The sequence below is a fragment of the Colossoma macropomum genome, unplaced genomic scaffold (assembly GCF_904425465.1).
Source record: "Colossoma macropomum unplaced genomic scaffold, Colossoma_macropomum, whole genome shotgun sequence".
NCBI lineage: Eukaryota > Metazoa > Chordata > Actinopteri > Characiformes > Serrasalmidae > Colossoma > Colossoma macropomum.
Genome location: NW_023494787.1, coordinates 21,931,413 through 21,957,561, shown reverse-complemented (window position 1 = coordinate 21,957,561; position 26,149 = coordinate 21,931,413). Strand labels below are relative to the sequence as shown.

The window sequence follows — 26,149 nt, the reverse complement described above, 5'->3', positions numbered from 1 at the left end:
TATCTGATCTTCAGTCTTTAGCAAGACAAAATACTGCTATAATAAATTAACATGGTTTCCAAACTTCAAACACAACATTTGTGAGTATTTTTCTCACTTTGTTTCAACATAAGTGGTGGCTGATAGTCAAGTTTGGGTACTAAGCCATCACAGGGACAGAGTGGAAAGAAGAAATGAAGTCTGTAGTAGTTGTGCTGACAGACTACAAAGTTCAGTAGCGCATAGAGGAGTATGTTTAAAAAAATATATATTATTCAAAATTAAACTGGATTTACAAAACTTTCCATGCTGACATGAATATCTAAGAATTGAGAAAAATGGATGTAGGCAAAATAAAGCAAAAAAAAAACCCTGGAAACCATGTTAGCAATCAAACTCTTTTAGCCACTGACACTAAAACAGCATTACGTCAGATAAGAAGGCCTAGAGCAAAGAAGACTGCTTCTTCAGATGAGCTAATGCTAACACTAGAGCTAGTTGGAGCAATGTCATACTGAGGAGGACTGGTTTTGTATGCAAGGTCTTTTATCAGACCTCACTGACTGCAGTGAAAGGGTGGCACATGTACAAGTGCATTAATATTTACCATTTTACATAACACTGCAGTTGCACTGTACAGTCCTGTTCAATCTGATTAATTAATTTATTACACTAGCTGTCAACAGCTAAGAAACCTTGCAAAACTTAGCTCTGCAACTGATCTTAACATTGTTCTGTATGATATTTATCATTAGATATTACATTAAAATGTGTATCAGCAATATATCAGCAGTATATCACAGATAAGGCGTAGTTCACCTTAGAGCATGTTTATGTTCTTACACTAAGTATGGTCCTCCACATAGATTCCTTTTTACCTTTGAGAGCTGGATAGTGGGTGTCTGAAATGAATGTTCCTCAGTAACCTCACTAAATTACTGCCAATGCCGTTCTCACTACAGATTTGTTTGGGTGAGTTTTGTTCTTCGCTGTTCCTTCTCTTGCTGGAGAAAGTAGCAATTAGGAGGTGGTTGTTATGACTGAGAGTTGTGTCAATTACTATTTTGCAAATGGTCAATTGGCTTAATATTGTTTAACAGTGCTTAAAAAGAGGAAGGTCTAAGGTGTCAAGTGCCCAAACACAGTCTTCATATATAATACTTAGAAGTAAACCAGATCCACATACTCAATTTAAGCACTGCGCTGGTGTACCTAATGCTGTCCTTTCTTTAAACAGTAGGGTGCGCTGTGGATAAGACACGACATTCCTGGCTTCAACTGATGTTGTTTTACACCAAAACAAATGAAAAATGAGTTCAGACTTGAACCTGCCAATGCAGAACGTAAATTAAATGTGAACTGTGTAAATAAATTGCTATTCAGACAAGATTAGTTTTACAGACAAGTAAGGGTACCACAGGATGTCTGTAATGTTTATAAACGATTCACAGGAGATAAGGGCTCTATGTAAATTACAGAGATGAGTGTCTACTTGATTTATCTACTTTAATGTAAATGTAATTTCCTTAATTCCAACCAGCTAGCCAGCTGCATTTATTGAATGCAAAGTGATATTAACATCAACATTAGCTGGGGAGCTCACAGACAACAGTCAATTTCAAAACATATTATCAAACTATGGAGGATATTATTTTGGACAGTCTTGTATTACTTATTCATCTTCAAGATTTGGCCTTCAGAGGATACAATCAAATGCCTTCTCTAACGCCTCTGTGATTAAGAAAGCAATACAAAACTCCTTTCCCAATATCTGCAGAGGTCTCATACACCCTGCACTTAGTTGTACAGTTTGTCTGAAAGTAGCTAACAGCCACCATAACTCTACAATTCACAGGGTTAAGTCAGTGAGTGGGTGATGCAAGTGGGACATTTATGTTTGTGTGCACACATAAATGAGTGCACGTGGATGCAAAGATGAACACTGTTCAACCGCAGAATCAGTATCTTTATTCACCAAGTTGCAGGTGTACAAAGAATTTCTCTTAGTGCAGGTGTCAACATAAAATAAATCAGATAAAATAAATATAGAAAAATATGTACTATATAAGATAGACAATACACAAAACAATCTGCAAGTAAAAAGATGTGCAATGGGAGATACGGCTACAATGAAGTACTGAATAACTGAGGGCAGTACATACAGTTAGAAGAACTGAGCAATAAATCTAACTATAAATGTAAACACACAATGGCATGCCAAAAGTCATGGGATAGGAACTAGCATTGTGCAAGACCCCCTCTAGCCCAGCAAAGTGCAACAACTCAACGTGCCATCAGCCTGAAACAACCGGTACCGTGACTCATCCGACCAAGCCACGTGTTGCTAGACTTCCAGGATCCATTTAGCAAACTCATAAGCCCAAGGTGCTGGGTCAGGTGTCATGGTCTTAACTGAGGCAATCTGGTGGGTCTTCTGCTCCCATATCTAATGGAAGCTAAAGAACGCTGCATTGACCTGTGAGATGTGCGTGTAGGGCCTTCTGCATTGAATTTGGATAAGATTTCTGTCGCTTGTCCGTTCACATGGACAATTCTTACTAATCTTTAAGCACCCATGGGCGGCCACTGCACCGTCCACTGTGGGTGGTAATGCCTTCTATGACGCATTCCCGGTACACACGTGACACTGTAGATCGAAGAATGTTAAATGCCCGGACAACTTTGGAAATGGAATATCCCATCCATCTGGCACCGACTATCATGCCTTGTTCGAACTCTGATAATTCACAACGTCTTGCCATGAGCACGTTGGCCAGTGTTCAGCTTCATTCACAAGATAACACCTCACAACTTATACTGGTGTAAGCGCCACTTCATTATCAATTTACACAGTGCTATCCCCAGGACCTTTGGCACGTAAGTGTATTTATAAAATATGTATACTTCAACAAGTTAAAGCGCATAAGTGCACTGACTACAGTAGAGGAAAGTGGGAGGGGCTCTTATTCAGAAGGATTATGGCATGATATATACAGTGGTTATGTACTTTACAGTGTGTGTAATAAAGTGCATGTGCAGCTGTTTAAAGCACAGGGATCACTCAGCCACCACTCTTGCACATTCGTAATAAAGGAAGCTCATTACACTCGCATTCAGATGCAAGCTTGAAGTGCTGAGTCTTTCCCTACACAAGCCTCATAACGCACAGTGAAACTGAGCAAAATGGAAATGAAATAAAACCTTATGACATTATCGAGACTGGCTTATGGTGGCGATAAAAGCAAATGTCCTGTAGAAAGTTTCCACTTGTTGGATTTGTCGTTGAGAAGATGTAATGAGGCAAACAATATAAAACACAGGCAGTGAGGAAATGAGAGAACAACTCGAAGACAGTTTCGGCAAAAACTGATGAGGTGTTTCGGTACACATGGGCCGAAGCCAGCAGACCATCACTCAACATTCTCCAAATAGGACCCTCATGTACTGAGAACTCACTTTTATATCTTTTATATAACACCGCTGATAGAATTCCTGTCATGACTTGGATATGTTGATCACCAATGAGGAATTTGCAGGTGGGGGGAAGGTTGGGCGATAGGTTACTTTTTCCCTCTCACATCTCCCATTTAAGCTACAAACTGTTTTCTCCGTAGATCAGGTTTCCGGAAACAAGACACAGACCTTAAATATAATACACCTGCCCATGCCATATGTGCATCAGAGCTTCAGCTCAAATAAAAATCTCAAATCTCCACTGCTGAGTCCAGTCTGACAGAGCTGCAGGCCCTCCCTGCCCTTTTACTTGGACATCGCATACATGTTTTATGAACGCTCCCATCACTCATGGGCAATTTCATCAGTGAGCTACAGAGGTGGAAAAACACATCCAAACCACACACAGGAAAACAAATTGGGTAGAGACAGATCTTCTCCATGTGCGTGCCAAGTACAATTCAACATCATGGTGCAGCATCCAAACAACTGTTTCTGTCTACATCGCTTTAGCATGATTAAATAAAAAAAAAATAAGAGTGAGATGAACGCGCTGTACCTTGAGACCAGACACATCCAATTATGATAGAGTACAAAAGCATCTGCTTAGTTTTCCTGAGGAGTGTGAGACGCAGGTAAGGAATGCTGATATGATTATAATAAGGGAATTATGAGAAGGTGAGCATGCAGGAGAATTAGTATAAATAAAATGAACAGCATTTTCTAATCTTGGCACAGCTGGACTCTGTGTGACCTCATTACAAAGACTGTAGAAGAACACAAAAGACAGGTTAAGTGGAGCAAAAGTAGTCATGCCTTGGGGTAAAAGATAAAAAAAGCCAAAAAGCTCAATTAAGTTCAACCGCTCTTATTTCAGCTTATTTCCCTGGGTGTAGCTGCAGCTGCTCCAATATGATGTAGAATGTTAGATTTTCAGCAAAGAAAAAAAAGCCAATTTTTAACAGGAGTAAACAAGTTCACTGGTGTGCCAAGGTCAGAGATCCCCCGTAATTTATTCATTTCTAGTCAAAACGGCTATTAATTACAAGTTATTCTTATCATTTTAAGTGTCTTTCAGTATTTAGTGAATCCACAAAGACTTGCTTTGAAGTTTTCAAAAAAATCTGCAGTTTTCCAAACCTTCAAAGTTCTGTCTTAGAAGTTGGTTGCACTTTCTGCTTCTCATCATCATCATCACTTTTATTTATATAGCGCCTTTCCCATGCTCAAGGACGCTTTACAATCAAAGAGCATCAACACGTTAAACAACACATTAAACAAAAGGACAATACAGGTAAACATTCAAGTACAAACAGAACAACGATAACACAGTGAAACAGGTACGCCTTTAACAGAGATTTAAATGAAGACAGAGAGGTTGCATCCCGAATAGACTGTGGGGGAGTATTAAATGATCGACCACCCATAGAAGCCAATTTAAATCTAGGAACGTGAAGTAGGCCTAGATTTTGTGATCTCAAGGTACGGGATGGGACATATAGATGAAGCTCTGCCAAGTATTGAGGAGCCAGACTGTGCAGAGCTTTATACGTTATAAGGAGAACTTTGTACTGAATACGGAATGTAATGGTCAACCAGTGAAGACTCTGAAGAACAGGGGTGATGTGGTCATTCTTTTTAGAAAAGGTGACGATCCTAGCAGCGGCATTTTGAACATACTGTAACCTAGTGAGGGTTTTGACAGGGAGGCCAGAAAAAAGAACACTGCAGTAGTCTAACCGTGATGTCACTAATGCATGCACAAGTGTTTCTACATCGGCTTGGCTGAGAAATGGTCATAGGAGAAATATTGAGAAGATGGAAAAATGCTGTCTTAACAACGGAATTGATGTGGATGTCAAAAGAGAGCATAGGGTCAATAATAACTCCAAAGTTGCGGACGTGGGGAGAAGGTGTTACTAGAGTCCCATCAATATTGATTCCAAGGACAGATGAGCTAGATATCAGTGACTTTGAGCCAATTAAAAGCAACTCAGTTTTGCTAGCATTCAGTTTTAAAAAGTTCAAACTCATCCATGACTTTATGTCATGGATACAGTCAGATAGAGCAGGTGGTGGTGTAGTCTGAACAGGGCTAACGCTAACATAGATCTGAGTGTCGTCTGCATAACAATGAAAACTTAAACCATGAAGGCGTATTATTTGCCCAAGTGGCAGCATGTAAATGGTGAAGAGCAATGGACCTAAAACTGAGCCCTGTGTAACACCCTCAGTCACAGACACCATAAAGGATTTATTATTCTGAATAGCTATATATTGACATCTGTCACTGAGATATATAGGGAAAACCAGGAAAGGGCGGATCCAGTAATACCAATGCTGCGCATACAAGAGAGTAATAGATCATGAGATATGGTATCAAAGGCGGAGCTAAGATCAAGAAGTATCAACATACTAAGAGCTCCTGAATCAGCTACACATAGGAGATCATTAGTAACTCTAAGAAGTGCAGTCTCTGTACTATGCAAGGGACGGAAACCAGATTGAAAAGGCTCGTATAAATTATTTGCTTCCAGGTGGGACTGCAACTGTGTAGCAACTATTCTTTCCAACAGCTTAGCAGTGAATGGGAGATTAGAAATTGGTCGGTAATTATTTAAGTCATGCGACTAGACCTGGCTTTTTCAGGACAGGGGTAACAACAGCGGTTTTGAGATCAGCAGGGACTCATATTTAGGGTCTCGTGATCCAAGTGATTTTTTTTGGATCTGAAGCAAGAGTAGAGCTTGATTTTTCTTCCTTCTCAAAGATGAAAGCTTTAAGTACTGTTTATCTGTTTGCTGGTGGTCTACAACAGAGTCAAGGGTTGTTAAACAGCTGATTACTCAGATCAGGTGTGCAGGGAAATCGCTTAAATGTGCTGAGCAGTGAGCAATTGTTAGGAGTCCAATTTTCTCTATATTTTCTATATGTATATTTAAAAAATGTGCTCCAGTTAATATCTAATCTCTTCATAAATACCATACATAAATGAAAAAAATGAATAAATAAAGGGTGGTTTCTGACTTTACCCAGTGGTCTATAATACATACAATCTTCGTGCGTGTATTTCTGAAGAAGAAATTCCTCAAAAGAAGGAAAAGAATTGTAATAACTGCATGAACACCCTTCTCAGTTTCAAACTAACAGTGCTGTGTGTTTATGAGTGCCTCACAGTGCTGATGCTGAAAATGACCAAAACGTTCTCTGTATCACCATTAAACCTGAAGGCAGTGGGTTACTGGAGCCCAATCAAAGAGCTGCTGGCTGCAGACAATAGAGTAGGATTTTCCCTCAATCGTTTCAGGTCTGGAAGAGCGCAGCTATGCAAAGCCTCAGGGGAAAATCTCCACTAGCCAACTGCTGGAAAAGGCAAGAAAAATATCACCTCCCTGGCAGCATCCACACAGACACAGACACACATACACACAGAGCACATGCAGAGCCAAACAGCACAGCGTGGGGTTTCTGCATCCTTGGCTGGAGGAGAGGTCAGCTCAACCGGACACTGAGTTCATGGAGACAGTAAAAAGAATAAAGAAGAGAATGAAGAACACAATGCACAAAAGACAAAACTCATTGCTGAATTTATTTTTTCTTTAGACAGCGGAAGTCGTGTATGAGGGAGGACTACGTTTGGATTCAGAACCTCAAGTGTCCTTAATAACAACCTCAGTATGCAGCAATGTCAACAGCATTTCTACTCTACTCTGCATTATCTAGCTGAATTATGACTTATGTCAGAGTGACACACACAGCGTGGATGTTTCTGTCTGACCACATTTTCTGCATGGCTGCTTTTGCAAATAGCCTGGTCATGCTTGCTCTTTTCGTGATATACGGTTTTTTCAACAAGATACATTTTGTTTCTTTCTGCTCCGATGAGATAATGTAAATACACACAATTAGAGTGCTAAGCAAATGCACCCACTTCAATCACGAGTGAGAGATTCAGAATGGACTGAGAACGCGACCGTAACACAGTGCCATGGGCTTAAAAGGAAGTGTGACTGCGAATCTTGCTCTAAATCAGGAGTTCACAAAAAATGTCAATGGCAATTATCCCCGACAGACACTACTTGACCCTGAATATAGTTGAGTGCTACTCATGGAATGACGTTAGTAATAATAACTGTATGCCTCACATCATGGAGCCCACAGGAAGCACACTAGTTACAGCCATGACCTCAAACAGGACTCCTGGGGGATATAAATAGTGACGAGAGGGTATTTTATTCTCAGTATTTTACGGAACTTTTCAAGCATTGTGATGCTAGCAATATATGATATGCCAAAGAAAAAAGAAAAAAAATTGGCAGATGCAAGGAGTCAGTCCTGTAGAGAAGAGAGCATGAGAATGAGATAGAGGAAAACAAAAAAGAGGTTGAGAGAAGGATGCTGAAAGTTCGGTCCTTTGTGCCCTGCTCTCTCCTACTTTCTCAGTAGGAGAGAGCAGGGCACAACCTAACACGAGTTAGGTTCATCATTTTATACAAGCAACCCACACATCTCTGCTACAAATGAAAAACTAAACTTTGTTTCCAGCACCTACTCTTTATAAACCATTCAGCTGAAAGCAAAGTGAGTGAAAATGCTACAACTTTCCCCACAGATGTGGTTAATTGTAACAGGTAAATGGGCTAATTGTACCAGTTTCTAACAAGTGTTTAACGACACAAGCTTTCCAACCTAAATACATAAAGATATATAACTACAATTAGTAAAAAGAGACTGTGTGGCCAATTTACATAATCACATTTATAGTACATTCCTGATGGCTCTGTGCATAAAAACATAAAAAAATGAATGTATATGGAGGGTTAGGGACTTTTCTGCTGTGTTACACCTAATCCTGTTGTGTGGAGGCTGTACTTTAATCTGTGTGTTATATACTTGCTTCAGAATGCTGCCATATTAGTCATCAAGTCTGTGAAACACACGACTCCACAGTAGAACACAGTAGAACACACTTCTGATGAAAAAATGTACTTTAATGGTCTAAAATGCTGCTATGTGAAAACAAGATGACAAAAAGCACACGTTTCACTACATAAATAAATCCAGGTTACATTTTAATTAGATTGTGCCCTGCTCTCATCTACTACAACTACAGTAAATGAATTAAAATTCATAGTACAACTTAATACTTTCAATTCTATTGTATTTTTAAAGCTAACACTACTTTAGCTTTGTATTCTGCCCACAAGCAAATCAAATTGTGCAAGCTAACTAATGCACAAAGAGCTCACGTGTGCCACGTGTGTTTCTCAGATGATGTTATTGCAGCAATGGGGGGGCAAACTCCATATCAATACCCCTGATTTCTGGAAAAAGGATGCGCAGGATGTTGGATGTGCAGGTGTCTAGAAACCTTTGGATATGTAGCGTGTATTTATCCTATTTATTTATTGTGCATGACAAAAGAGGGCTAATTTTCTTTTTGTGAAGATGACGATAATTCTGGCAGTTTGACACATCAATCCATCAAGAGATGAACTCTGCTCTCTCTGACTGCTCTGAACTACTCATGAACAAACTGGCATTTAATTGAATTAAATCACTCTGTCCATGCAGGAAGTAAGGGCTGCTCAGATTGCGGATGCACCTAATAGGCAGTCATTTTGCTGTGACCTGCTTTTAGTTATAATATCTCTCGCTTTGTCACTGGTCTTTTTCAACTACGGCTAGATGAAATCAAGCCTATCACTCCTTAATTCTAAGCTCATCTCCCAAGAGAAGAGCCTGCCCATCTCCTCTGATCCGAGGTCAGTGCAGAGACTGAGGTTTTGAGGTTAACCACTTTAAAACAGATCTGATCTCAGGTGCGTATCAGAGTGGAGAAGCCGCACAGCTCTCTGTGCCTTCTATGACTCATCGGCTAATCACACGGCTGATTATTCTACAGCTCTACCCACATTTTTCTAGTCTGTGACCTAAAATAATCTTATCAGACCCTTATCAAATGCTCTTGATGGAATACCCTTGAACAAAACTGCAGGAAAATTCTGAAAAAAAGCCAGAAGACAAACTCTACAACTTTTCATGAATATATGGTCATTTACAAGCCAGCTAGTAGGCTGCACCAGCAGCCAAATACACTGACTAATTACTGCTTGGTATACAGAACTCAAATTCCTATTCTTGTGTAAAGCATTGACCAGACTACAGGTCAGACTCTATATTGTAATTATACATGTTTCAGTTATGAAATTTCTCATGCATAGAGAAAAAGGTCAGAAGGTCCACTCTTACTTCAGATCTGAAAACCTCCAAAGGTGTTTCTGTCCATCTTTCCACTGTGAGAAGACAACTCAATGCTATGAGTCTAAAAGGATATGTAACAGTCAAGAAGCTCTTACTGAGGAAAGAAACTATGCAAAAAAGAATAAAAGCAAACTAAACAAAGAAGCTTCTGGTGCTCTCAGAACAATAGACTGACCATCCCAGAGTCTAGAACTCAGTATCATTAAATGTGTTTGGGGTTACTTGGATCACGAGAAGCAGAAAGTGCAACCAACTTCTAAGAATGAACTTTGGAGGGGTGGAAAAACATCCCTGCTGATTGCTTTGAAAAACTGAAAGCAAGACTCACAAAAACAACAGAAGCTGTAATAAAGGCAAATAGTGCAAACAATGTAAATGTTTACACATTCTATAAAGTTTTTAAAACTTCCGTGTAATTTTCTGTTAAATATATGTTTTCTACTTTTTAACTGATGCTGAAAAATGAACTTGTATATGACGGCTATTCTGATGGGATTTTAAACAAAGGGTGGTCTCTGACTTTTGCACAGTACTGTATGTAATCCATACCTAGCATATCATGCTAAAAATGTGGATATCAAGGTGATAATGTGAATGTAGATAACTGACCTGAATATAATAAACAGGTCAAACAACTTTACCAACACTTAACCATCTCATTTAACACAGAATTTACAGTAGGCTTCAACTTGTTGTTGCCTCTCTGAGTGGTCTGTTTGCTTTCCAGCCCACCTGGATTCCTACTGCATTAACATTTGAAAAGTCAAAGCAGCCTCCCATGACAAGTAAACCACAGCTTCTCTGCACATTCACACTTTGTGCCAAATAACAGCAATTAACTGAGCTGCACAAACCCAAAAATTCCCCTTGAACGCAGGTTCACGGTTATGTGCAGGTGACAAATAATGACTTATTATTATCAGAGCTATGGACAGTGTTCAAAGCTCTTCTGAAAAAGAGAGGAGAGGTTTGCTTTTGTGGTAGAGCTTCTCTCCCAAGGACTCTCGGCAGGCTCAAGGGCAATCACTCCACTCGAGCAAGCCAAAGCACTGAAGCACAACTTCCTTATGAAGTTGCGACAACTCTTTCAGTCCATCAGTCATCTCCCACTTGTCCTCCCTTTCTCAATAAAATCGCAGAACAAAAGGCGACCAGCTGGGCTATTACAAAAACAGCACTGAAGAAGGTAAGAGACACCATCAATCAAAGCTAATTCTAGGAAAGATTCGGTCTGGACTGTTTTTTTATAGATATCACTTACGACCCGGCAGAGATATTTTCCAACGCACAGTTGTTGGTGATTATAGGCCGTGCTAAATTAAACAGCAAAGCAAGTCACAGGCCAGCGAAGCCAATTTACCTGTTGACAGCACTGCCAAATGAGAGGAGGCAAGGAAAGCAGACTTAACAAGGACAGAGATGAATTCGGCAGGCAGTGGCAGGCAACGAGAGGTGTAATTGTCAATTTGACACGGGATTGGGGCATTATTCAATGTTTCGCACACACGAGTACCCAAGCGTGTTTCAGTCTCAAAACTCAACTTTCTCAAAAGGAGCAGGGCAGCGGCTGGGATGAAATTTGATGTTATGATACAGTATACGCGCCGTGTCATGAACCCTATGACAGGCAGTTCAGCAAATGGTTCCTGCAATTGAAACAAGAACCGTTCGCATTTATGGCCAGAACTTTTTGGATTAACCTACTAACCTGCACAGGGCACCAGAAAACCTTGGATCTTTGCTGAAATGGTGTTGAGGACTGAAGCTGAACTTTGTACCTTCACTTTTCTCTGATTTGTTCAGCACATCAGTGATAACGTTAAAGTGAGCCACAGCCATAGCTGCAGTCTAATCACCTCCCTGCTGCTCCTTCTGTGGTCATTTATCTTCTCTGAAAACGTTAGGGCTGCTCTCATCAGTAACAATGAGGTGCGAATGTGATCTGGCAGGACGTTCGGGAGAAATACTCTGCTATATTCATTACCGAAACAACTGTATTAGGTGGTGACATTAATGACCACCACATTAACCTGACAAGCTCAGTATATCAGGCTGCACAGAGAACTGAGGCCTGAGGCCATTCTCCTGCTCATTTTACCGATGACAGCAAGTGAAAGCACCCTTCAGACTACTGGCCACAGGATTTCACTTGTCACAGCAAGTGAAAGCACCCTTCGCCCTTCAGACTACTGGCCACAGGATCAGCTTGCAGAGGAGTCACCACTTCTCTGAAGGCTCAGAAGACAGTGAGTGAGGGTAAGCAGTGGGCCAAGTATAGCCAAAGAAAAAAGCAGATGAAACCAAACCCTGGTACAAATACTAAACATTCAAAAGAAAAATGATTTGTCTTCTTGGCTGGATGCATTATGGGTCCTTGACATCCTGTACAAAACATGCAAGCGTGAGGTTTACAATGAAGGTGAAATCACAGCAACAGACTAAAACTTTCCAAACATGCCCCTCCTTGCAGGATGTTGCCAACAACTTTAAAATAAGATGTAGACCTGAGCTGGCAACAGAATCCTCTTATTCGTTCAACCATGTGGAAAATAACCGCAGCAAACAGTTCGACTGGGTTGGGGCGGGGGGTATTTTTCCTTAGCTTTACCAACAACAAGGGATGAAGAAACCCTAATTTCTCTTAAAATCAGCTCATCAGATCAGTGTTTGGGCTCAAAGTAGTAACAAGATCCTAGCAATCACAAAAATGGTCTGAAGTTTGCTGTAATTTTGAATGGGGGAAAAATAATCATTAAAGTTCAGTGAAATGGGCAGAATGTCCCACTGGTGTGAAAGGGACTTAAGTCTCTGAGTCCTAATGACCATACACTATGCACACTTTTGTCTCTTATCTAGAACACCTGATTTAACTTTTGTAACTAATTAACAAGTTCCTTTGTTGGGTCAAGCGTTGAGTAGGGAAAACAAACTAGAACAACATTAGAACAAACTAACGTTATGAATATTAGGGATGGGTAATTTGACAATATCTTTACCGTGATCAATTATTTTAAAACTGTCACTATATGTATATTGTGGATATTGTTGGCACTTAAAGAACAAAGATTAACTCCATGTTTAGTTGCAAAGAGAACATAATTAGTCCTGTTCAACTGGATTTATTGCAGTGCAGTTTGTGAAACATTAAATAATGATTGTATTCATGATTTTTGATAGTATCATTTCAATGTGGCACTAGTTCTTTTTTGTCAGGAAAGCTCAATGTCATAATGTACATCACTTATTGTGGAAAAAATGTATCATAAGTATTCTAATATTAGATTTTTGCCATATCACAAATTCTTTTTTGTCTGTGCCAACTTATTAAATCTCAAACAGCTCGATGTCATAATGCACATCATGCAATGTGGAAAAAAATGTATTGCAAGTACTGCAATACTACATTTTTGCCATATTGTGAAATCTTTTTTGTCTGTGCCAACTTATCAAACCTCAGAAAAGCTCAATGCTGTAATGCAAATCATGTATTGGGGAACAAATATATTGCAATATTAGATTTTCACCATATTGCCCCCTCCCTAAATGAACAGAAATGATTACTGAACAAACAGAAGTGGTATGTGTCTGTTTTCTAATATGGCTCTTTTTTCATGTCATCAACACAGCGCTTTTCCAGGCTATAATCAGTTTTTAGAAAAAGCAAGAATCTCCTGTTTAAAAGGTCAAACAATCAGCAAGATGCCTAACATTCAGTAACCGAGGCAAACGCGGGCCAAGAAAGCTTTACGGCCAAGCAGGCAGAAGTATAACAGCTTTATGAGAAGACAAAAAAAGCTAGCTGCAATTTCCTTGCTGAGGACAGCCTTGTGAAAGCAGAAGAAACCTATTTTATAAACTCATTGCCGGCTTACTCATATCCGTGCAAGTTGGTCTAATTGATGACACAAGCAAGAATCCTGTGCTTATCTAGAACACGCCAGACTCTGACACCTCGGCAATGTACGCAGGACCTCTGCCCGTCTGCAGCTTAGAATGAACCAGTGCATTCTGGAGACATATCTGCTGCTTTGTGAACTTCAGGGAAGTGGAAAGAAAAAGAGAGAGAGGGATATTTAAAGAGCTAGACAGAAACAGCAGAGAGAAGACAATGTAGGCTGAGGAAAAAAACACAACTTTGTTTATCTACTGCTTATTAGACCTCAATGGGCATCTAATGAAAGACGCTGCTTGATTCTGAAAAAAAAACGCAGTCTCAACACTAACTGGCAACCATTGTGCATGCTCATTTCAGTCTACATCCTCATTTCCTGTCTTCCATTCTTGATTTTTAATGCAACAGGCCTAAAAGAGATGCAGTGTTAAAAATATACTGAAATATATGGGTTGAGGACTACGAAGCATTTGTCCTCTAATAGCATTGCAAGTACGCAGGTAATAGCATTGAAAAAACTGACAGGAACACAGATCAGAGAGGGCAGGTTCAATATGTTGATGAGTTGGGCCAAGTCAATAACATTTGAGTGAAACATTTTTTTCTCCTCTAATGCACATTGTATGCCATTCACTGGAGTGGTTACAAGGGTACTCTGGAGTGATTCAATGAATTTCCAATGTCAGATTCAACCAACTACAAGCACCAGTCTATTTCAGGCCTGCTCAATGACCTCAAAGATCGAAGCCGAGGGGAGGCACAGAGGCAAATGCTGCAAAACACATTGCACTCCAATACAAACGGCAATAGCCCCCTCAATTACCCGCCTGATCTCCCCGGCCCCTGCTGCGCAAAAACAAGGCACCAAGAAAAGCCACTTCACACAGGGAGCAATGGCTCCTGCAGTAAAGAGCAAATGCAAGGCCTATAAATCCATCAGCTGCAAGGGTAGTGGGCATCCTAATGAAACTCCATCTCCTTCTGCTTAATTTGATTTAAGTTCACCAATAAGGGAGCCAGTCGCTGGAGCGCAGATCACCATGCAGTCGCTTCAAAAGAACGCTTAAAGGATGAGAGCAGCTGTGTCGACAGAACAAGAATAAGCAAGAGACACGGTGTCTGTCTGCTGTTCTCACACCAGTGGTATCACGTCTGGCGGAGTCTAGTTCCCTGGACTATTAAACTCTTCCGCTCTGCTTCCACTAGCAAATGGGCCTGGGCTCTGGGGTGGTCAGTCCATTCTTCTGAGAACACCAGCAGCTTCTTTGCCTGATTTGCAGATGCTCTCCTTTTCATGTCCTTTTCTCAATAACGGCTTCTTGAACACTACACATCCTTTCAGACCCATAGCACCAAGTTGTGTTCTCACAGGACAGAAACACTTGTGGATTTTTCAAATCTAAGGCAAGTCTGGAGCTTGATTTTCTCTCAAAGATGTACTGTTTATCTGACCGGGACAGTTTTGGTGGTCTACCACGTCTTGCATGGGTAGGAGCTCCATTTTCTTTAGTTCAAAATGTATTAAATGTACAAAGTGTTGGAAACTTATTTTCCTTTGACTTTGTTCTTTCTTATGCGGGTTATTATTTTATATATTTTTATATCATTTATTATATGTCTAATCTCCTCAAATATCTGATGAAAAGTGAATAACTTGTACTCAAAGGCCGTTTTGACAGGAAATTCAGTAAATGTACAGTGGTCTCTGACTTTCACACAGTATTGTATGCATTACAAAATAACAAATACTATTTCACTTCTAGTAAAGACAGTAAGTCTTTGGGTCAGAGTTTCGTCCATTTAGGTTGGAGTTTTCTCCAACTAAAAAGAAATCCCTGCAATTTGTGCTTGCAAGCAAATGTTTGTTGTGGTATATAAAACCCTTCTTGAGACAGAATAAGCATATTGCTGAACTTTTCCCATGACATTTACTAGCTTATAGACTCAACAACAAGGCTCAATAATAATTCAAATATGAATAATCACAAACCAGGTTGCATGTGGCACCATGAGCTGCTTTCTGATTGGTGTAGAAAGTGTTAAATGTCACAGAGAAAATTATGTTTGTTTTGTGATCAACATGTCATTACAACTTCTTGCTTATATTTCCTGCACGCAACATTTGCAAGAGGGGAAACCAGCCTTTGACCATACAAAATTTCTGTACTTTGGTTACAACTTTGGTTGTATTTTCTGAGCAGACATGCTGTGTTCAAATTTGCCTTTTCAGTTTTTCACTGAAGCAACAACAATAATGCCACTAACAAGCAATCTCAGACAGGCTTGCTTACATAGTTCTGACACTAGTACATTTTCTGGCCGATCAATATAAAACATGGATTTGAAACTTGTAACTTCCGTGTTTTATTTGAAGCTTGTAACAGACATATCAACATATATTTTACCTTGTAGCAGCTTTACAGTGAATCCTTCAGTAAGGAGCCCTGACAGAGCTGCTGCTGCCGCCGTTTTCCATTTCTAAAATGCATTGGTCAGGCGAACACTTGTGCACTCGTATTCTCAGTCAGTGATGTATCTAGGACTTCTAGGAGGCCTAGAGTGATGTTTTTTCCTCAGAGAAAAGTCCCACTTATAAGATATCGAAATGTGATTTGGTGGACTCCTCTGTCACTTTCTGATCATGTTACTGATTAATCTGACATATTAGGCCTTCAGTTTGAATCTTGAAGGCCAGACCAATGGGAGAGCTAATCTGGCTGTATCTACTGAGATACCACAAGAAAAAAAAACCCTGAAAAGATAATTTTGCTTTTGTCACCAAAATTTAAATAAGCACTAGTATTCCTAAATTACCTGCAGAGTTTAAATAGAACAAGCATAATTACATGAAATAAAAATGAACTAAAGACATGTCGGTTATTTTTTTCTCTTACAGAAATCATTAGGCCTTCTCTGAAAACCATGCAAAACTGAAGAAGCAAAGTTAAAAGACCAACTCTTTTGGCCCAAGTCCGAGTTTGCATTTCTTATCAAACATTTCTTTAGTTGGAGCTGAGGAATCTGAATAGGCAATACCACACAGGGTTGCAAAATGGAGTGTGAGTTACCTGCGTCAGGGTCAGCTGCCTCCTCTTTGTCATGCTCCTCGTGCCATTGCATGGTCCGGTAGTAGCTAAGCATTACCTCCCACAATGCCTTGCAGAGGTCCGTCAGGCAGGGGATGTAGCTGTCTGGAGTGATGTGCTAGTGGGAGAGTGATAAGAGCAGAAAGTCAGTTCAGTGCCACTGCAGTCACTTCGACCCTTTCAGCAGACTTTCTCTCCTGCCTCTCTTCATGGACAAGACCACAGAAAAGAGTGGTGAAACATATCTGCTAGTGAACACGGAGGCAGTCTGTGACATAAAAAACATGGTGCCACAGAAACAGGCAATTACTCTGAGATGTCTGCCTGCTGCACGGACAAAACTGAAAAACCTACAGGGTTGTAATTTGTATGTCACTTTTTGTGAGCATAATAGTGGTACTGTCAGAAAACACACACTGGTACTTCAGTGGAAAAAGAGAGAGGAAAACACCTGTATACTATTTTCTGAGTAAAATGTAGGTTAAATATTAATGCAAGCGCAAACAACATCACAGAAATGTGAATTTAAACTTCACTACATGTCAAACAGTTCAGCAGAAGAAAACTCCAGAACACTAGAAACGCCTACAGTGAGCTACTGGTCTGTGAGCTACAGGGCTTTTTGGTGGATCACAATAGACAGAAGCATCCTGTCTTTTTAAAATTCATGTGTTGCCCTAAATCTCACTGCTGACATTTGAACATCAGTAAATCTGACAGTGAGGGAGCATGAATACGCCAGAGATAATGGAAGGAGTTGCTGTGGACCTGGATGAGCATTTACCATGCATTCAATCTATCAAAGCCGCACAGGGCCCCAACACATTCCTTGGAGCTTGATAATCAGAATTAATACCATAGAGACTGAAAGTAGTTACTATCAGGGTCAGCCTTCAAAATGAGAAACTGTATTTCAAGTCAAAGAGGAGTGTGTGTTCAAAGTAAAATACAGTTTGGTCCACTTTTGACCTCAGTGACATTAGAATTCTGAGAAAAAGCTGCTATACTCCCATTTGGCGGGGCTAACCTGCGGTCTGGAGACGCTGCACACACTTTGCTGTATCTCAAACCACAATACAGCCGACTCATCCCTACAAAAGCATTCATCAGCACCACTGAAAACAACACGCAGGACTTCCATTCAGTCTTTGTTCGAAGCGCGGAAGCCTTAATGGCAAGTCTGTCTGCTCTCTGCAAGGCTGCGGCTGGGTGAGTTACAGCCCAACAGAGGCTGGGACTGGTTTTAGAGGGAAGAAACGGCACATAGCAACATGTCCCCCTGCTGTGAGAAAGCTAACACTTGCAGTGCTTTAGGAACAATTAATGTAGCGGGAGCCTCTCACTACCTTTTGGGTCCAAACTGATCCAGTATTGCATTTTTGAGTGTGCCTTGTGTCTATAAATTAGACACATCTACAGAGACTTCCCAGCTTCTCACTCTCCACTGCCAAACATTTACTCACTCTACTCTGAGAAGATGAGAAAAATGCACACAGAGGACATTGATTAAAACAAAATATGGCACTAAATTTACGTATATGAAGTAGACTCTCAATCTGCGAAAAATAAAAAATATAAATATAAAGAACCACTATAAAAAACACTGTCACAAATATTAATGACCACTTCATCCGTGGTTAAAACACTTCCCATTTCTTCCTCAGGTGATGTGCTTCACAGTGGGCCCACAGTAAATCGCAATCCATCAGCTTACTCAATTGAGAATTTAGGAAAACAAAACAATGAATGAAAATGATCTCACACGTTTTAATATTTATGTGCATAACTACTGTACATCCTGAGCTTGAGTGGCTAAAATAAATCGAATTAAGGCGAACTGTGCACAGCGACTGCATTCAGAGGTGATTCATCACCTGGGGGAATTTCGCAGCTGCACATGAACAAGCTCACATGAATCCACCCAAAATGTGTTATGATACTGGAGATCTTCTGACTAATACAGTGAGCTGGGACTTGACAGGGAAACAGAAAGGAATACATAACAAAACCACAAAACTGATAAGGACAAAATTTAATCTTAAGCACCATCAGCCATAACCTTAAGGGGCAAACTTGACATTTGAAATGGATGCCTGCTGCCTGTCCCAATCCAGAAGAGACCAGAGAAGATATCAGGTTATTGGGCAGGTTTGGGCTCATGTCGGGATTAACTTCTAATGAGTCATTTTTTAATGTAGTAGATTTAATTGAAGGAATGTGATGATGTAAATTTCGTCCATTCTCTCACATTTTCTCACTTGTGTACTTTTACTCTTATGCTCTTGCTAACTGTTAGCTGTGGACAAAACAAAAAAAAAGTACCAGTCAGGCCAGGATGGGTTGGGTCTCAAAGTTACAGGTATTGGTCGGGTGCAGGCTCCAATTATATGCCCATGCACACCTCTATCATCATAGTAGTAGGCAGTATGGGCAAAAATTTATATCACAGTATAATTACTGTAAGTTCTGACATTTTTGGTACATACTGCAGTACGTGTTTTTTCAAATAAAACCATTTAAGATGCTTAGGTATTGGCCTATTTTTGTAGCTAGCAGTGGATTTTTATTCTGAGATGTCCCATCAATTTTTAATAAGAATCAAGTTTACCACAAAAGTAAATCTGAAATAGTAAACAGTACAAACAAAAACTTGTCAATATCGCTTTTTACACTAGCCCCAAAGGCCTGTCAAAAACTGTGCTAAATGTTGCTTTACGCATGAATTTCTAGAAGTTGGCCTCTCATTCACCGACTTTTCAGTCCTACCTTAAATGGAGTAGCAGTTTCATCCTGGTACCTGTACAGGTGCCTGAATGTATTGCAGCCTCATTTAAGGTGGAATATAAAATTCAAATACTAAACTAACTTTAGCTGCACTGATTTTCTTGAGTAATTTTGCTGATATATGCATTCCATACACTTGTGCCTCCAACCATCAGACACTGCTAGAATTTGGAAAACATTACAGTCATTTACGCTTCACAACCAGCTGGTCCATAGCTTGCTGCACGGATAAGGCCCCAAGAGTCTGATGCAGCTGACCGAGTCAGGTAGTTTCTCAGGTAGTACGAGTGGAAGCGTGACAATCGGTCTGGTGTCCATGTTAGGGTATGACTAACCACAAAAGACTGGCCAGTCCTTTAGGTCCACTGCCTCAAAAACAAAGAGAACTTCTTCAAATGCAACAGACTAGACAGCGGGAGGTGACCAAGGGACTTCAGCATTTTTTATTTAAATTTGAAACGTGACTGACATTATCATTAGTGTGGTTTGCACTGTTGGTACAAACTCATTCATAATGAGTGAGTGAGTGCGTACAGAACTTTAACCTGTATTCACTCAGTTCTACTCTTTGGTATTGTAAGGCTCCAAGTATATTTCTTTACTTCTCAAGTTCTCAAGCTGTCCGATGCCCAGAAAGATTGTGAAGGAGTCTGCAAAGGTGCAAAGCAGTTCAGTCATATGGACAGTGATCCTATGATCCAAAATTTGGCACTAGAGAACATGACAGACCCTGCAGAGGTGAAGAAAAGGAGTAATTACCAGTTGAACCACTGCCCTGTCAGTTGCGTCACTGCTGTAGGGTTGAGATCATTGTTGCCAGGCAACTGAGATTTGGGGGTAAGGGGGTGAGGAGGTGTAGACGGGCGGTAAGGGTCCGTCTGATCTTGAGAAGCTCAGAGAGGAACATATCACTTACTGTAGGTGCTGAGCGAAAACATCCTAGGCAGTAAGAGTAAGTAAGGGTACTGTTCACCCATCAATCTAAACAACCTGATCGAAGTCAATGACAAGACTGCCTGAAGAAAAACCATGGAAATTCTAGGAAATCTCTCCCTGCTGGGGTTCGCTTAAAGCACTTATTTTCTTCTGCAGCAATGAAGAGCCCCAAGCTTCCATCTACATTCTCCAGCACATTCTCTGTTAAGCAGAGGTTTGGCTGCTGGGGCTAGGTGGTGGGAGTCAGTCCTATTTATAGCCGATTCGTATCCATTTTAAGATACAGCCGTGGTGCTTTCTTGAAAGTGATGGAGAGAGGAAAAAAAATAAAAAACAAAATAGCTTTGCTGCCGTCAGCAGTCCTGAGAAATGCAGCACCAGCATATCAGCGCAGGGCCTATTCCATCCCACCCAGCTCTCTTCAGAGGCATCCTTAATGTGGTCCCACAGCAGCCACAGGGCCAGGGAGAATATCTGCTGCAGGTTTCTCAGTGCTCAGCGCTCTCAGGCTTTAATAACCCTAAGTAGCATGTGAAAGATATTTGTACACAAGCACGCATAGGACTCGCTGACTGTGTATAATACCAAACTAGCTCAAAAAGGCTACAGTACACCAGGCTCCTTCACAGTTCTAAATCCAAGTTAATAGGGGTGTACAAACAATCTAAAGGTGTTGATGCACCAACTTAGGAAAGTCAGGACTGATTACAATAAATTATGAACATACTAAATGAAGCAAATCACTCATTCTTTCTTGGAGCACCCAAGCAGCGCAACTGTCCAAGGCATGTTTTTCTGAGGACTGAAAAACACTGAGGTGCACTGCAAGGTCTTTTTTTTTATCTTGGGGCTTCACACAGTGTTTTTGACAGCCGCTTTAGCGAAGCGAAAGTAGCATCATCACAGTCAATCAGTTGTGCTAGCTGGCAATCATCGATATGTATAAGCAGAAAGCTATGACATTCATCTTTAAGAAAGTGATCTACATTGACTAGCAAATGTGGTTCTAAAAGCAGACCGAGTGAAGCTGAAAAAAACTTTTTTCTGTTGAAAATGTGATCATTTTGACCATACAGTTCAGGATATTGAGCATCTACAGCTACTAATCCCTCCTCTGCCGATCTTCTTTTTAAACCAGCTGGTCAGCACAGAAAAACATTGATGATGTAGGCTACTTAACTGTGTCAAGTTCAGTTTTTTCAAATCGTGGTACACGGTGCACTGTGCACAAAATAGAGCCACACACGACACATAAAATACAAAGCATTCAGTGCACAAATAAAGTGAGGAAAATGCATCCATCCCATTAAAAACAACTGGAACAAAAGCGACTCGGTCCACGTACAACATGAATCTCAGCTAAAGTTTTGCCTCCATTGTCCAGATCCAATGGCCAGGAGTCTAACAGTGAGCATAACTGGCTCTGCTCTCTCCAGAGGAAAGTTGGGAAACAACAAGAAAACTGAAAGAAAAAATCAGTTGTTTGTTTTTATTGTCTGTAATATATTAATAAATCGTCTAGCAACATGTGTGTATTTTGTGTATTTTTAAGAAAAAATCTGAATTAGCTGCACCTCTGTTGAATGAATCTGTATTTTATAGAATTTATAATCTTTATGGCTAACAGACGAATGAATAACATGAAGACAACCACAAGTCAACATCAGTTCTCTATACAGAGGTACAATTAAAATAGACTGACTGCACTGCTTAGATGGAAGTCAGCTTAGATTACACGACAAGCCCCTTTAACCTTCAACTGTGTCCTGTGTCCAGCACCGAGGAAAGCAGCACTAATCAACACATTACCATGATCAGCACTGTCTAATTCTTCACAACGTGATCATGCAATGGATAGCATTTCTTAAAAGTGCCCTGATCTTGAGCTCCAATTCAAACCCCTGTGACCTTTGGCTCAAAACCAAGGCTAGCATGTGATCAACACAACATACGTGCATGGTGTCTGGTGTCCCTAGAGCGGTTCTTTAAGTTATGAACGTCTAATCATGTCCAGACGGAATGGGGTATGGCCTGGAGTGTGCGCCTCTCTGATGAGGCAGAGCAGTGAGCCTCTCCCATGAGCTGGGGCTCATTCAAGCTGCATCTTAATGATGCTTTTCGCATGTCCTCGCTTATCAGCAGACGTCAATGCAGCCCCTCGCTGAGCTAATGGAGAGAATTAATCAAATGTTCTCTTCTGTTCCTCTGTCAAACTGGCCCTGCTCATGGGTAGCGTTCAAACTGTGGGGTCAGCCAGCAGCATCCAAAACATATCTGTCCAAGAAGTGATGAAGCCAGCATGTTGAAATCTGTAAACATTTTACAAACTCATGTTCTGTCAAACTGAAAGCTTAGAAAATACCAGTTTTCCATTCACAAGTTCTGTTGCCTGGTGTTGCTGCAGTGGAGGGCTATAAAGAAAAATAAACTCAGTTCATTAACAAACCACCTCTCATTGTCATCATATACAGGTGCCCTCTGGGATCTCTGGATCAGTGTATGATAAACTTAGTTAGAGGCTAAAACAGTGGTTTACAAGTAAGTGTATGGTGCCTGTGATATGCTAGCCACGGAACCTGGTCAAAAATTAATTTACACCTACAGACAAAACAAATTAAACAAGTTATGCCATGACAAGGTAACATGTCCCACTGCCCCTAGCATAGCTAGAAAACATTTTTTTTGTTTTTTACAGCTTAACAGTTTTGTTGGTATGATAAAAATACTTAATAATGTTGGTATATAACCACTAGTAATTCGACAGGAGAGGAAAAAGTACAGAGAACAGGGAAACTATACTTATGCGAAAGTACGGATACTATTTAGCAAAAACGAAGAAAGTCAAATATACACATGTAAATACACAAAGTACATACATGTAAACATACTCAAGTATGCAGGATGGTGCAAACGGTCAGACACCATCATTTCATTGAGTTTCAGATCAAATGTCCATTAAGTACGAGTTATTCATTTTTAGGAGAGAATTCTGAGGATATCAGACATAACATCATAAATTATTTGCACCTAGAAAAGGAAAGCCAAACTAAACAGGAGTTTCCTTAAGATCTGGAGAAAATGTGACTCCTAACTACCACGGGAAGACCTGGAACACCAGCAAAACTGTCACCATGAGAAAAAGAAACAGACAAAAAAGAAGAAATTTTGCACATCAAACAAAGAAGCTTCTGGTGTTCTCAGAACAATAAAATGGCCACCTCAGAGTCCAGACCTCAGCATTATTGAATGTGTTTGGGGTTACTTGGTTCGTGAGAAGCAGAAAATGCAACCAACTTATAAGACTGAACTTTGGAAGTGCAAAAAACATCTCTGCAGAAAGTTAGAATATAAATAAATCAAAGCAAGTCTCATGAAAAAAAAACAGAAGTTGTTATAGAAGTAAATAGTGGACACCATAAATCCTTAACAAATAAAATATTTAGTTGAGGCTTCTGTGTAATATTTAGTTAAATATGTTTTCTGCTTTTTTCCTGATGCTGAAAAATGAATAACTTGTACTTAATGACCATATTGACTGGAAAATAAATAAATTAAAGGACAGCTGCTGACCTTTTTCAGAGTGATATAAATTTAAAGTAAATGATTTAACACGACATGCACTTTTTTGTTGTTAGACCACTGAACTAAAGGTGCGATCATATTCAAGATGCATCACCCTCCATGAATACAAGTGCACAAGAGCAAAATCATTGTTACGCAATCAGTTTCTGACTTATAGCCGACCATCAGAGCAGAAACAGAAAGCTAAATTTTCTATTTCCTTGAACTGAAGACAGTCAACAGCAAAATGAGCTTTTTTCCCCTTGACTATGCTATGACAGGTCATGGCAGGATGTGTCCAAAAAGCCAGGCTAACCTCATGACTAGTGTGCTAATAAAGTTACATCAATGCAGAAGCAAAGGGAGGCTGATCTGAGGCTGAGCACATGAAAAAGTGCCAATGTCTAGAAACTCAGAGCCAAATGCAGATGTCATCTTAGTAAACAAAAACAAGGGCAAATTAATCTGGCAATTTCCAATAAACGTGAGCCATGAGGACCTTTATACGTGTGTATGATTCCCCAAGGCTGGCGGCTGATGCTTCCACACGGGTACCTCATTAACTGAGCCCCACTGAACAGCGCTTCTTTAATTGAACTCACCTGGTGAGAAGTTATCCAGGCTTTAAACGCCTGTCTTAGGAAGCCTCATTTGGGTTAGGCCACTAAAGTGAGCATTGTGCTTTCCTGCCTCAAAGGCTTGTGTAAATGTGTGCACAGTTGATGGCAAAAGGAGAAACAAAAGAGAGATGTAAAAAGAAACTGACATAGAACGAGAGAGCACAGAAAGTGCTCTTTACTCGCTCATTCTTATACTTTTGAAGCAGCGTTATATTCTCTGGATGTGTGGGATCATTTTGAGTTGAGATGTGTCGGCTGTTTTTTTGATCTCCTTTATTATCCACTTCCCAGTGGTGTCTCTGCGAGCCCCTTGTTATTATATAAATGACCCATTTTATGTTAGTTCCCCTTAGGGCGAAAATAAAACAAGCAATGTTATCAAGAGGCCAGAATCTAGCTCTAAAATAACAACTTGGAATGAGGAAAACACAGCAGGGTGTGGAGGCTGAGTCACATAAGGATCAGTGTCACCAAATAATAAAGTCCATACGAGCACATTTTCACACAGCAGGCTCACTTGTCCAAGGCTGATCCTTAATGAAGCCTATGAAGAGCCCCCTACATTAATATTAAACGGTATAATTCAGTGCTGTAAAGTTGAACAGCATAGCAATGACAATTAAGCTGAAGTGCCACAATTATGTCTCAGATTTTTGTCATTTGGAGGCTGTAAACACACGTGTTTTAGTGAGTCAGCAAGGTCTACAGCAGAGGCTGTGGTGCTGTTCCGCCTCTTCAGCTTCAGTCAGTCACGCACTGCCCAAGCTGAGCGCAGGACAGGAGGGTGGACGAGAGGTCTGCAGAGAGAGGGCCGCGGATAGGGTAATGACGCTTTCATGTAAAATTCATGCGCTGCTCCGCATTATGATGTGACCTTCGGAGCATTCCAGTTACGTCAAATTTTAATTCGCACGTCGCAGTTCAGAGGTCAGAACCGAAGTGATTGCCATTAGCATAGCTATCGTCCTGCTTATTTTATGACGGCCGCTGCTGAGGGAGAGGTTGATTGAAACTAGGGAACCTGACACACAGTTCTTTCTGTGCTTGGGCTGCCTGAGATGACCACAAATCCCCTGAGCATAGATGAGAGACCAGAGACTCACCAAGAGCTGACTTTAAGGCGCAAACTCAAATGAGAAAGAGTTTTTTTGGCCCCAGCTATGGATCAAAAGGTCTTATATTTGAAAAGAAAACTGAAATGAGCAGTGGGGCTTCCTCCACTAGGACAACAAAAGCCTTTTTTAAATCTTTGAATCTCAAAACAATCTGCCAGCGGAGAAGAATAATGAGATTTTATCGGCCAAGCTGACATGTCAAGCTGTGCAGGTTTCAGCGGATGGGCATTATTGGATGCAAAGGGCAAGCTGCTCCATTTCTGAGCGCACACGGCTCCCACAAACAGCCACATCATAGCGCAATTAGACGTGTAGTCAATGTGAGAGTGATACCTTGAATCAATTCAGAGTAGAGGTGGCATGTGTCTGGGTGTCTAGGTATTCAACTGAGCACAGCAGCGGGTTGAGGCTGCATAAATCAGTGCGTGGTCAACACTGACATGTCAATGCTAACATTTG

The 26,149-nt window shown here is 40.5% G+C and overlaps 1 protein-coding gene across 2 annotated transcripts in view; it reads right to left on the bottom strand.

The window, feature by feature from the left end:
• Window positions 1–26,149, bottom strand: part of vps50 (VPS50 EARP/GARPII complex subunit) — a 159,800-nt gene that overhangs the window by 77,495 nt on the left and 56,156 nt on the right. For both annotated transcript variants that reach the window (XM_036566437.1, XM_036566438.1), the window contains exon 13: window positions 16,657–16,792. In XM_036566437.1, the coding sequence (XP_036422330.1) occupies window positions 16,657–16,792 (136 nt within the window). The remainder of the gene's footprint in view (window positions 1–16,656; window positions 16,793–26,149) is intronic.